The sequence below is a fragment of the Chinchilla lanigera genome, unplaced genomic scaffold, assembly GCF_000276665.1.
Source record: "Chinchilla lanigera isolate Chin_1 unplaced genomic scaffold, ChiLan1.0 scaffold00006, whole genome shotgun sequence".
Lineage (NCBI taxonomy): Eukaryota > Metazoa > Chordata > Mammalia > Rodentia > Chinchillidae > Chinchilla > Chinchilla lanigera.
The window spans coordinates 38,568,679-38,580,879 of record NW_004955407.1 but is presented as its reverse complement, the minus strand read 5'-3'; the positions used below and the strand labels follow the sequence as shown (position 1 = coordinate 38,580,879).

Below are 12,201 nucleotides of genomic sequence, written 5' to 3'. Positions count from 1 at the left end.
AGCATTAGGCTTTCCCAGAGACAAATGCACAAGGAATGACTCATTACTCTTGGAAGTTGCTAGATGAGATCAGAACAAAGCAAGCTAAGAAGTCCGACTGGAGTATGTCCAGCAGAGTCTCAGTAAGCCAGAGAAAGGTCTATTTACAGAGAGAAAAACAGGAATAAGGACTCAAAAAAGAATGGTGAGAAATTTGGGGAGTAGCAATAGTTTTATGTCTAATGGGGCCAACAGGAGGCATGACTCAAACTCAGGGAGAGGTGGACGGTAGAGGAGGCCTGCACGCAGGAACCCTGGTTGGAGGGGTACAGCTCTGGGCAAAGAACCTTGGGGCATATCGCCCCCACCCCTCTGCCCAGCAATGCCCTTCACAGTGAGCCCTGCCAGCCAGTCTGCAGGGTCCACCATTCAGGCACAGCATCAGGAAGAGGAGAGGACGGATGTAAGGATTACTAGAAGAATAGGGCAAGACTAGATAGGAGCCATGAACATTCTCTTTTCTAACTGGACAGGGCTGGCCCATTGACCAGACACATTTGCACAAACCAGAAACTCATATTCTTGAGTCAGAATACCTTCCAGTCTACACCCCTGGATATACCTTTTCTAGATACCACAATGTAATGGTTAAGTCAAACATGATGTGGAGATTAACTAACCATCAAAAGCTGGCAATGCTAACTCAGCTCAATCAGGCAAGTGCTGCATCAAGCTTGAAATATCTCCAAGAACTTTAACAGGCTCCTACACTGGTATGTGACATAATGGCTCAGCTCAAATCTCAATAGTCTGAATGAACAAGTCCTAGCAATCTCGGACTTACAACAATGCTAGAAACTGACTCTCTCACCCACCCACTGACAAGTGATTACAAACCAGCTATCTCTGCACAGTTAACTCCTTTTGAGGTTTCCATGTGGAAAGATCTTTAACTTGCACAAGAATGCACTTAATTTTAGAGTATAAGTTTTCAAATTATCAGTAGTATAAGACTCTTCCAAGAAAGAGCAAAAGAGGCTAGATAGTCCAGAGAGCTACTAACCTTTCCTCCAAGACCTACATGCACACACACAAATTATGCACTAAAAGCATCTCTAAGCCTTTCTCACCTTTTATCTGACTCTCAAATGAACACAGAAGAAATACACCAGCCCTTTAAAAGTTACAGTTACTTTACAGTTAGGTACCTAAGTCAAATTTGTTAGAACACATTACTATGACCATCAGCAAATACTAAAAATAAAATTACGACTCACTTTTTTCTAAAATTTTTAACTTCTGGAAGCTTTCCAGGACCTCTCCATTTAGTATTCTGGGTAAGAAGTCCCGTATCTGCATCACTTCAGTTGTCAGCCGGTCCAGGTCCTTCTTTCTGACTCTAACAAATTCTTCTTTAGTTCCCATGTGCTAGGAGAGCAAGTATGATTATTACGTTTCCCCTCAGTCTCAGCAGCCCAAGTCAACCTGCTTCCTTTTGTTTCACGCCTCTTCACAACTGTTTCATAATTATACATAATTATTTCAAAAGCATGGCTCTACCTAATGTGTCTTCGGATACGGATATGGCTACGGATTGTGGAACACTGTGAGAGCTGAAGCTCAAGCCTTGAAATGAAAATCAAGCAAGCCAGCATGCGGCCAGGCACCTGGTGTCCCAGCTACTTGGGAGACTGAGGGGACAGAACTGCTTGAGCCTAGAAATTCAAAGCCACCCTGGGCAGCACAGCCAGATCCCACCTCAGACAGGGAAGATGCAGGAGACAGGAACTGAAGGGGGAAATGGGGTGCATACAGGAGCCCTACTTTTTAAAAGAAACGTACAGGCGTTTTTCATTTTTTAAAGAAAATGCCTGCAATTAACCTCATAGCACCTGGCTGACGGGGAACAGAGGGAGGGCGCCTCTTATGCCAGTCACCCATCTAACATCCGCCTCAACCCGGAAGGGTCCTTCTGGAAGGCAGTACTACGGGGGAGGGGGCAGAACACGGGGTTGGATCGAGTCCAAACACCCCCAGCTGCCCGTGCAGCAGACATCACTACGGAACGGCCTACAGTGCCCCACTCTCTCACACCCGCAGCACGCGGTCAGGGCCTTTGGAAGGCACAGGGAGGCGAACTCCGTGTCCCGTCGCAGCCGCTTCACGCCACCCTCTTCACGAGGGACTCAGGCGAAGGCTGCCTCAGGCCCAATCCCAACCTGGTCTGGCCACACCGGCCCTGGGGACAGCTCTTTGCGCACTAGGAGAGACCCTGGGGTGGGGGTGGGGGTGGGAAACAACCACCAAGGGTCAAGCACAAGACCGGGCCTCCCCACTGACCCGACAGGGCTCCGCCGCGCTGCCCGCCTCTCCCATGGCCGCGGCGCTGGCTCTGTGCGCCTGTGCGGCGCCCTCTGACCCCAGCGCGCAAGAAAGCGCGGGACGCGCCGCGCGGCCTCTGGAAGGTCCGGATGGAGAGCCGCGAGGCTCAAAACTCGTGGGCTCGACACACCATTGTCAGCCTGTATCAGGCCCGTGGTGGGGTCGGCAAAGTCCTGCTTCTACTCTTCTGGCTTAGCCAGGATTTTAAACTTTTTAACCGCAAAGTAGATGGAAAATGAGACCCAGGTGTACATGTCACGTCTAATAAAATGCATTGGTCCTTTCCTGTTTGGCGACGGGCTGCATCCAAAAGGGCACCCTCTTTGCGGGATATCTCGCCCACAGCCAGCAGCCTCCGTCCCTCACTGGGCTCGAGGAGCTTTCATGTTGAGTATAGAATTATTTTGGCCCAGTAACTAGGTGGGATTCTCCTAGTTCACCCTAAGTTTAGGGGAGTCACCTATTTCAGAGAAACTTCCCCATCATGCCCGCTAAATCCGTAAAACACGGCACAGCCTAGAGCTTTGGATGACGCCAAAGTTAGCACAACTGAAGATCTGTTCACTACGCGAGGAGCCGGCACCGTTGCTGCCCCCACGCTGTGTGTGTGTGTGTGCTGCACGCCCGATCTGTCTCGGGGCACCGCGGGGAGGGGACGATCGCCGGGCCAGGAGGCACCCCACCTCCCACCCCGGGTCTCAACCCCACCCGGGGTCCTAGGAGCTCCACCGAAACCCGGTGGGTGGGGCGACAGGTGAGCCACTGGCCCGAGAGGGCTTTGGGAAGTGCGCTTAAAGTCTGTCTCTTGCTGGCCACGACCAGACCCTGGCTAACCTCGCCCACAACAGCCCAGTAGTTTAGCAGCCGATAGTCAGGGCCCGCAGTAGTCAGACCCAGCCGAGCAGTGCCGCCCGCCCAAGCGCCATCGCGGAGGCGGCGTTCTGGTGACGCCATCAGCCCGCGCCACACCCCCGCCGCCTTTTCTGCGCAGACGCAGCCCGGGTAGCCAGCGGCTGGAGGTGCCGCACGGTCCGGAGCGCTCCGGCGGGCGCGATGGCTCCAGTCATGCAGCCGGCCGAGATCCAGTTCGCTCAGCGGCTGGCGTCCAGCGAGAAGGGCGTCCGCGACCGGGCGGTGAGGAAACTGCGCCAGTACTTGAGCGTGAAGACGCAGAGGGAGACAGGTGGGCGCTTGCGGGTCAGCCGCTCCACATGGCGGCCGCGCTGCTGTTCGGGGGTTCGCAGTCCGCGCCATCGGGGGCTGTGCCGCTGCCTGTGCCCTGCTCCTAGGGCTGCTCACAGCCCAGGAAAACGGCCAGGGGTCCAGTCCTGTGCTGGACGTCAGTGATCGGCGAAGGGAGACTGAGCCAGGTCTGTGGGATTTGGCGCCCGCGCCTCCGGACGCCGAGCTCGCCCCACGTTGCGGTTCTCGTCGTTGATTCCCGCCTTTCTTTGACGACGACTCCTTTAGGTGCTGGGGCACAGAAGACAAACAGCGTCCCTGCCCTCCAGGAACTTTAGCAGAGAAGCGAGAGGGGAGTGGCAAGTAGAGTAGAGCGGTGTGTGCGGGAAAGGCAGGGAAGACCAGGGGATGGCAAAGTGAATGAGGGAGCTCCTCTCCAGAGGCTGTTCCGAGAGCCTCGCGCGGTGATGTCCAGCCGAGACCCGGACAGACCGGAGAGGAAGCCGGCCGTGCAGACGCAGGAAAGAGCTGAGCTTGCCCTGGGAACGGTGGGAAGACCAGTAAGTTGGGGAAGAGGGTGTGTCGAGGGGAGATTAAAAATGGAGGCAGCGGCCAGATCCATCGGGGCTTGGAAATTTGGCTTTTAACTGCAGTGGAGTGCCACAGAAGTATTTTATTTACCTGACTCGAAAGAGATTCTGTAAACCCTTGTGTGCCTGCACGAGGTGTGGACTGCACTGTGCTGTTGAGGTTTTTTTGTTGCACCAAGTTGCTTGAAGTTTCAGTTGCTGGTAATGGTACATTTGGAATCTGCTTAGAAGAGTAAATATTCCCTCATTGTGACTTGATTGTGAATTCACAGTTTATGTGAAGAAGAAATCAAAAGAGCCACCCGCCTCAAAAAAAGAGAAAGAACACTTCTGTGGGAAGTCTAATTAAAGGAATGAAGACCAAAATTCCTTTTTTTTTTTTTGTCTTTTTGAGACAAGGTCTGGCTACGCTGTTCAGGCTGGACTTGAGCTCACTTTGTAGCCCAGGCTGGTCTCGAACTCGCATCGATCCTCCTGCCTCAGCCTCCCAAGTGCTGGGATTACAGGCGTGGGCTACCATGCCCGGCAAATAATGTGCAGAGGTCAGTAAGCTGGCTTCTCATGGGGTGGAGCCCAAACCCCAGGGGATGAGGGCCGCCATGTGAGCCTCACCCTATTTGCTCCCCTCCTTTTTGTCTTTTTTTTTTTTTTTTTTTTCCTTCAGTACCGGGAATCCAACTCATGACCTCATACTTGCCAGGTACATGCTTACGCTGCTGAGCTATATTCCCGGCGTTCTAAAATTCCTGATTTTATTCTGTTGCGGATCTCCCTGAGAGAGCCAGTTTACATGCTGGTCTTCAGGCTTTCTATGCATGTGTGCCAGTGGTTCCTAAACCTGAGTTGCTTACCAGACCTTTCCTACTTTTGGCTGAGATGTGCCCTGCTAGCCTGGCACTCCACCTGGTTGTCCCACAGGCTTCTCATACTCAGTGCCCCAAATCCCCCCAAAAGGGCTTCTCCAGAGAACTTTCCTCCTCCTGCTCCTCTACTGCCCCACCCACTCCGGCTATGGCTGGATCTGGGATTGCCCTATTGCCCTGACCTCCTCTCCCACCCACATCCATTGTCCCCTGGACCTACCACTTCACTTTTTGAATTACTCTGTCCTGGCCTTAGGAGCCTCTATCTCACCCAGGCTTCTGCCCCTGCTTGCTAATTCGTCTTGACTCCATTTGTGTCCCCCTGAATCTGTCTCCCACAAACCAGCCCAGGGTCTTCTTCCTCAAACAAATCTGATTGCTGGTACCAACTTCCTTGAAATTCAGAGTTCGTGGTCATGGTGTCTTCCTCTGCTGTTCCTCCCTAAGCCTGGTCATGACTGCTGCATGCTGCATCAGCAGAACCGTTTGTGGTTCTTCGTGTACCGCGCACCATTTCTTACCTCCTTGCCTTTGTGTCTCCTCACTCAGCAAAGAATCCAGCGCCCTCTCCACTCCCAACATTCAGCCCAGCGTGGCTTCCTCCAGAATGCCTTCCCTAGCAGCTGACTGCTGCTCCTCCGGGGGTCTGACAGTGCTGTCTCTACTGTAGTACTTGGCAACCTTGGTTATTTATGCATTGATGTATTGTTCTTTGCCCAAACCCCATCAGTGCCCCATCCAGCTTTGTGAGAGCCTGGCTGTGGACAACAGGAAGGACAGGTGCCATCCTTCTGGTCCGGAGGCCTCCAGACAGCCTGTTGCTGAAACTCCTTCAGTGAGCAGGCCCTGGACTTAAAAAGTGGAGGTGTTGTGGGGCCCCAAAGGCAGTCAGTTTACACTGCTGTGCTCCTGCTGGTTAACACCCATCACACCCACGGGCAGTTGTCTTGTTCCCCTTGCTCCCCGCCATGTCTGCATTGTGGGGAGTGTACGCATCTTCAAACAGTGCTGCAGACTGAGTCTCTGCCACAGCTGTGCCTCGTGAAAATAGAAGCACAAGTTTAGAAATAACTTGGCCAGACATTTGACTCTCATTGACAAGCTCAAACATTTTTGCATCCTGTCGGGAAACCTGAGATTTCATGCTGTTACTGAAACTTGTGTCCGTTTGTCAACAACATACGTAGATAGGTCTGCGCCCTTAAAAAACAAAGTGGAAATCTTGAAATTGTGGGATCTAGCTCCACCTGAACTGTTCCAAGTTGAGTCCATGCCATCAGGAAATAGTCCGTGCCTGTGGTTTTTCTTTGTCCTGGTTTAGACATTCATTTTCTGTGCAGAAGTCATTGGTGACATGCCAGCTGTGTGCCAGCATTACGTACCCGGTGCTTGGCGCTGGGAGTACAACGATGAACCCTGAGATTCCTACTTTTCTGTCCCTTAAACATTTAATATCTAAAATGGTACGTCTCAGAGTCAGCCTTGGGATAGTTTCTTTTGGGTCTTTGCCTCCTCTTTGGTGTCATATAAAACAGCAGTGCACCTGTGTGTGGTGGTGCAGTGGCTTCAGTGGAGGTGACAGCACGGGAGTGTTTTTCTCACTGATGGAATTTTCTCAAGTGGGCTTTGGGTGTGTCTGGGCTGCGGGCGGGGTCAGCACATGCAGCCGCCCCATCCGAAATGGCTCCTGCGTCAGTTTGGGGGGAGAATAGCTGTTCTGTGTTCTCATATCAAAACTCACTGCTGTTTCCTGTGTCCGCCTGTCTTCACTTTCATGTTCACCTCATTTATTTTTAAATAACTAAACCTAAATTGTTGTCAGAAATTTAGTTGTATTATTAAGTTTAAGAACTTTACGCCCCAGAATAAAAAGATAGGTTTCACAAGCAACTGAGGAATAAAACTGTTGTACTTCAGATAGGTATTTCACCTTTTAGAGTTTTGAAAGAAATTAAATACTATTTCTCTCCCTTAAGTTGCTTCAAAAATTAGTATCTTGGTACCACCTAGGTGAAAACAACTTATTTTTTAAATCAGGTTTTATCGGTACATTTCAGATATACATAATGAGCACATGCATTGTAGAGAATCTGTACCTGTGCATGATATAACATGTTTTTTTCCCATTCCCCTCCCCTCCCTTGTACCTCTCCTCTCTCCCCTTCCCTTTTATAAAAGCTTTGTTTCCAGTTTTCCTTCTTTTCTCTTTTTTCTTTTCTTTCCTTTTTCCCCCCCCCCCCCCCCTTGTTCCCATCCCCATTTGAACATTTTCTTCCTATTTCACAATACCTATTATACATTTTGGTCCTTATTTACACTTTTGGTTTCTCACACCAGAGGAACAATGCAGTATTTATATATGTATGTCTGATTTATTTCTCTTAAGAGAATGATCTCAGGGTGCATCCATTTTCCTAGAAATGTCCTGTGCGGGTCTTTCTTTATGGCAGAGTGGTACTCCCTTGTATATTTTTTTTTAAAAACCACATCTTTATCCATTCACTAGTTGATGGGCACTTGGGCTGTTTCCAAGATTTGGCTATTACAGTCTGTGTCAATATAAACATCGGTGTGCGTATATTTTTGTGGTATGATGCTTTTCATTCTTTTGGGAAAATACCCAGGAGGCGAATGGCTGGGTAGGCCTAGTTTTTTGAGGAATCTCCACACTGATTTCCACAGTGGTTGTACCAGTTTACACTCCCACCAACAGTGGAGAAAGGTTCCTTTTTTCCCACAGCCCCACCAGCATTTGCTATTGATTTCTTGATAATAGCCAAAAATAGCTTATTTTTATACCTATTGAAAATAGATGTTTCAAAATGAGGTAGGATTCTTAAACTGCCACTTGACAGCCAAGCAAACTACGTTTTTGTTTTTGTTTTTTGGTGTTTTGCGACAGTCTTGGTGTGTAGTTTAGGCAGGTCTTGAACTCACAATGTAATTCAGGCTGGCCTTGAACTCACGATGATCCTCCTGCCTCAGCCTCCAGTGCTGGAATTGCAGGTGTGTGCCACCACACCTGATCTTCCCTGAAAGGTCCTATGGCTGAGGGAGTTGTGTTGATTTGGCTCAAGATGGTTGCTGTAGCTACCTCCCCTCCATAGTATGAGCTCTACCCTGACCTCTGCCTCTCTCCACAACCCTGCTGTCCTAAAAGCAGATAGCTTGGGGGAGGGGGTTAACAATGCAGCTCCTCAGGGAACAGCAGGAGTGCCCAGGGCCTGACCTCCAGGGAACCCAATTCCTATAATCTTCTTTTTGCTTGTAAGTTCATTAACGTTCATATAAAAAAAAAAAAAAAAGGAAGAAAGAAAAATAGCCGCGGGGTCTTTCTGTAATCTCACTTTTTTTCTTTCTGTTAAGGGGTCTATCAAACTTTTAAAGTGTACTCATTTCTCTGCTTCTGCATTTTCCAGCTCCTAGGCAGATTGTCTAATCTTCCCCTCCTCCTTCCAGCTTGGTTCTTGGAAACCAAATCTCAGGCATCCCACTTGGGTTCCAGATACCTCAGTATGCATTTCTGAAGATAAGGACAGACTCCTCTCTTAACATAAACACCACACCATCCTACGCCTTTAGTTAGCTTCACGAAATACCAAACCCCTGAGTATTCCCACTGTCACATGTGACTTTTGTGACAAACCAGAATCCAGACAAGACCCACCTGTTGGCTTTGGTTGGCTTTTAACAGCTCCTGCCTTTTTTTTTTTTTCCCATACAGTTTATCTGTTGGGAGACATGATTCATTTGTCCTGTAGAATTTTGCACATTTGGGGTTTTGGCAGTTTCATCCTAAGGTTTTAACATGTTCCCCTGAATTTCCTGTAGGCTAGTAGGTAGATGAGACACAATCAAGGTTACTTACTTTTTGGCTTTTGGTTTTGTAAGACCTCTTACACAGGCTGATTTATGTGTTTCCTCTGGCATCTAATGAACGATTACCCGTGGAAGTTATGTTAGGGCAGTAGGCTTGGGTGCTGTCCATCTGATTCACCCATTTTAAAGTCCCCCAGTACTTTCTTATCCAGTGTTTTAGCAACCTTGTTTCTTGCTCATACCTAACAATTCTCTGGGGAAGTGCGGAGTCTTTGAAGATGATCAAAATAAGGGCAGATCACCATGAGCCCCTCCAAAAAAAAAAAAGCACCCTCACTTCCGTTGGCTGTGCTCTGATGGCATCTGTGCCGTGCTTAGAGTTAGTGTCAGAATCACCAGATGTAGCTTGTTTGTGATAAGAGGGAAGAGACCATTTGGTAGATCATCTACACAGCTCTGGACGGAAATATACTTTAACTCATTTTATTATGGTTTCTATTATCTTTGTTTTAGGTGGGAAATGATCACAGAAGAATCAAAATGCACCATTATAAAATTGTTGATGAGAAAGGTTGTTAGCAAGTTGGGAGTCTCTACAGAAAAGTGTAACTCCCTTCTATCACCAGGAATCTGTTTGTCACTTTTTTTTAAAGCATCATATTGAGCACTGAGATTACAGTGATCGGAAGTGTATGTTTGTCGGCATTCATCTGGTTTATTCGTTTGCTGCCCCCAAAAGATTTTTCATGGCAGGCATGGTGGTGTATACTTATAATCCCAGCACTGGGAGGCTGAGGCAGGAGGACCACAAGTTTGAGCCCAGCCTTTGCAACCCACAATCAAGACAAAATTTTTTCTACTACTTTTTAGTAATATGTCAATAAAGGCCATTAGTAACACACATGCAAACTGGAAGATCTGTTTGTTTTCCGGTTTCATGGTTTATGGGCTTAGAAACACCAAGAGCCTTTGCTTACCATACCATTTGTGATTCCTGATGTTACTCAGCACATTATTTCATGGTACCCAGGCGGCCCAAGGAGATACAGGCTGAAGGAGCCTGGTGGCTTCATCCTGGGTAGAAAGGCAGAGCTGGAGCCCATTGAGGGATGGAGAGAGAGCGAGGCCAACCCAGGGATGCCACCTACAACAGGCTGAAACCGCCCAGCAAGCGATGACCGTCAAGGGAAGGAGATGGGGACAGCCATATTCAGGGCACTTGTACAAAAACATTCCAAAGTTGCCTCAGTTTCCCCAGGGCCTTTCCTGCCTTGAGTCTGCTTGTGGCTCAGGCTTGCTGTCCCTGGAGAGTCTCGCACCCTGGCGGGGTTTGCAGGTCCCCTTCATGAGGCCAGTGGACATTTTGGTTGTGCAGGATGAGGTGCCGCTTGAAAGAAAGTGTGCCTCGGCAGGGCCTGGCTCTAGAAGAGACCCCCTTTATGAGTATTTTGTGATTTTTGCTTTTGTTTTGTTCAGTTTTGTTCTGGCGGTGCTGGGGATGGAACCCAGGGCACACCAGGCAAGTGCTGCTCCGCTGAGCTGCACCCTCAGCCCTGTGGGTGAATTTTTTTCTGACCACACTTGTTTCCTTGTGTCCCTCCGCACATGAGGACGTGCCCCACTACCACCCTCCCCATGGCTGACGCAGCTGCGCGTGCAGTAGCCTTTGTATTTATTGGTAACAAAGGAAAAAATGTGTGCTTCATGTTTAGAGATATTGACACCACTTCTGTGACAATTCTAAACTTTTCAGAAAGGAAGTATGTAGACGCTAAAGACATTTATTTACTTACTTATTTTTGCTGCCTTTTCCCATACAGGAGGTTTCAGTCAAGAAGAACTCCTCAAAATCTGGAAAGGACTCTTCTACTGCATGTGGGTGCAGGACGAACCCCTTCTACAGGTAACACAGCCCCTTTGTCAAGTTCCTGGATCTATGCCGTGGATGAAGAAAAGAAACTTCATCGCTGACCTCTGACATACCTTCAACAGATTGAAAATAAATACATAAATAGGTCATTTTCTCTTGTCTGTACAGAAAGGGATGCAACATCCACTTTTAGGTTAATTATCTTCTTAAATATAAAAAAATAAATGTAATGGACAGGCTCAATCATAGACTTATTATTTCTCTGTTGTCATTGGGTACATTCCATGGTAAGTTTTTCAAGTCTTAAGTTTGTGTTTACAGGAGGAAGGTGTGGTCTGGTCTGAGAGCCTGGAAGACCAAGCTGCAGGCCCACCGGGCCGCAGTTACCTGGGCACACAGGACATAGCAGCCACTGGGCTGTCCTTTAGGGTCCTTTCAGAGCCTGAAGCCAGGCTCTTAGGGCGAAATCCTGATTAACCAGTAAAGCTTGGAGGAAACTACCCTGGTTACCTGAATGTGTGTGTGACCCTTGTCCCTGTCTGCTAAGCTCCGCCATCAAAACTATTTTAGGAGATGGTTGTTGAAAGTGTAGTTGTGAGTCTGCCCCAGGGTAGGCGGAGGAGTAAGCCCTGCAGAAAAGCACACCCAGACCTCCATGGTAGAAGCCTCCTGGATAGCATTTGCTTCCTTGGGTCTTCCTGGGCCACCGTGCCCCTTCTTGCCTTGTAGTAATAACTTGTTTTCTTGATGGTATTTTCTCTGCTGAACGTATTTTAAGTAAGCTAGCCAGGCAAAATATTTCTGGATTGGACTGGGGATATAGCTCAGCCGCACAAGTGCCTGCCTAGCAAGTGCAAGGTCCTAAGTTTGCTTCCTAGTACCAAACATCATTCAGAGTAACAGCTACAGCTTTAGTAAAGGAAGAGAATCAATGAGCAGGGAACATCCTGTTCAAGTCTGGGGTTCATTTAAAACAGGTGAGGAAAACTGAGGCTAGGTGATGTGCTAGCAGCGCCAGTGAGGATAGATCATTCTTAGGTAGCTCATGAGCAGAACGCATTTATTAACGTTCTTTGAGGTGTAGGCCTGGCCACTAAGTTCCCCATACACAAGCCCGTTGCATCTCAGTGCCCTTCAGAGAGTTTTTTGCCCAGTGCAGAGCTGGGGTCCTATCTAATCTTTGCCTTCTGCCCACTCTGACGGGCAGGCAGAGGACTTTCTGATCCTGCAGATGAGTCTGCAGTGAGAACCCAGTGTCAAAGCACCAGTGAGGAAACCTGTGTCTTATCTCTTCTCTACTGGGGAATCCTGCTTGGGTCTCAGCTTAGTAACAGCTTGGCATACTTTGTTTCTGCTGTAAGTCATTCAGGCTGCCTGGTAGAGGTGCATTTCCTTATTTTTTTTTTTTTTTTTTTTTTTTTTTTTCGCTATGCAGTTCAGACTGGCCTCGAGCTCACTTTGTAGCCCAGGCTGGCCTTGAACTTGAATAGTCAGCATGAGAGCATTTCAGTTGCTC

General features: G+C 48.6%; 2 protein-coding genes across 5 annotated transcripts in view; one reads left to right on the top strand and one right to left on the bottom strand.

Annotated features, from left to right (window-relative positions):
• Hsf2bp (heat shock transcription factor 2 binding protein) overlaps positions 1-3,417 on the bottom strand; it is a 94,467-nt gene extending 91,050 nt beyond the window's left edge. The window contains exons 1-2 of one of the 4 annotated variants that reach the window (XM_013504964.1): positions 3,196-3,417; positions 1,257-1,407 (exon numbers count right to left, since the gene is read on the bottom strand). In XM_013504964.1, coding sequence (XP_013360418.1) covers positions 1,257-1,407; positions 3,196-3,315 — 271 coding nt within the window. In that variant the 5' untranslated portion in view covers positions 3,316-3,417. Of the gene's footprint in view, positions 1-1,256; positions 1,408-2,319; positions 3,102-3,195 lie in introns of those variants that run through there. The other 3 variants (XM_013504957.1, XM_013504978.1, XM_013504972.1) reach the window with 3 other exon arrangements.
• Positions 3,333-12,201, top strand: part of Rrp1b (ribosomal RNA processing 1B) — a 23,682-nt gene continuing 14,813 nt past the window's right edge. The window contains exons 1-2 of the mRNA XM_005375782.2: positions 3,333-3,544; positions 10,636-10,718. Of these exons, the coding sequence (XP_005375839.1) occupies positions 3,415-3,544; positions 10,636-10,718 (213 nt within the window). The 5' untranslated portion in view covers positions 3,333-3,414. The remainder of the gene's footprint in view (positions 3,545-10,635; positions 10,719-12,201) is intronic.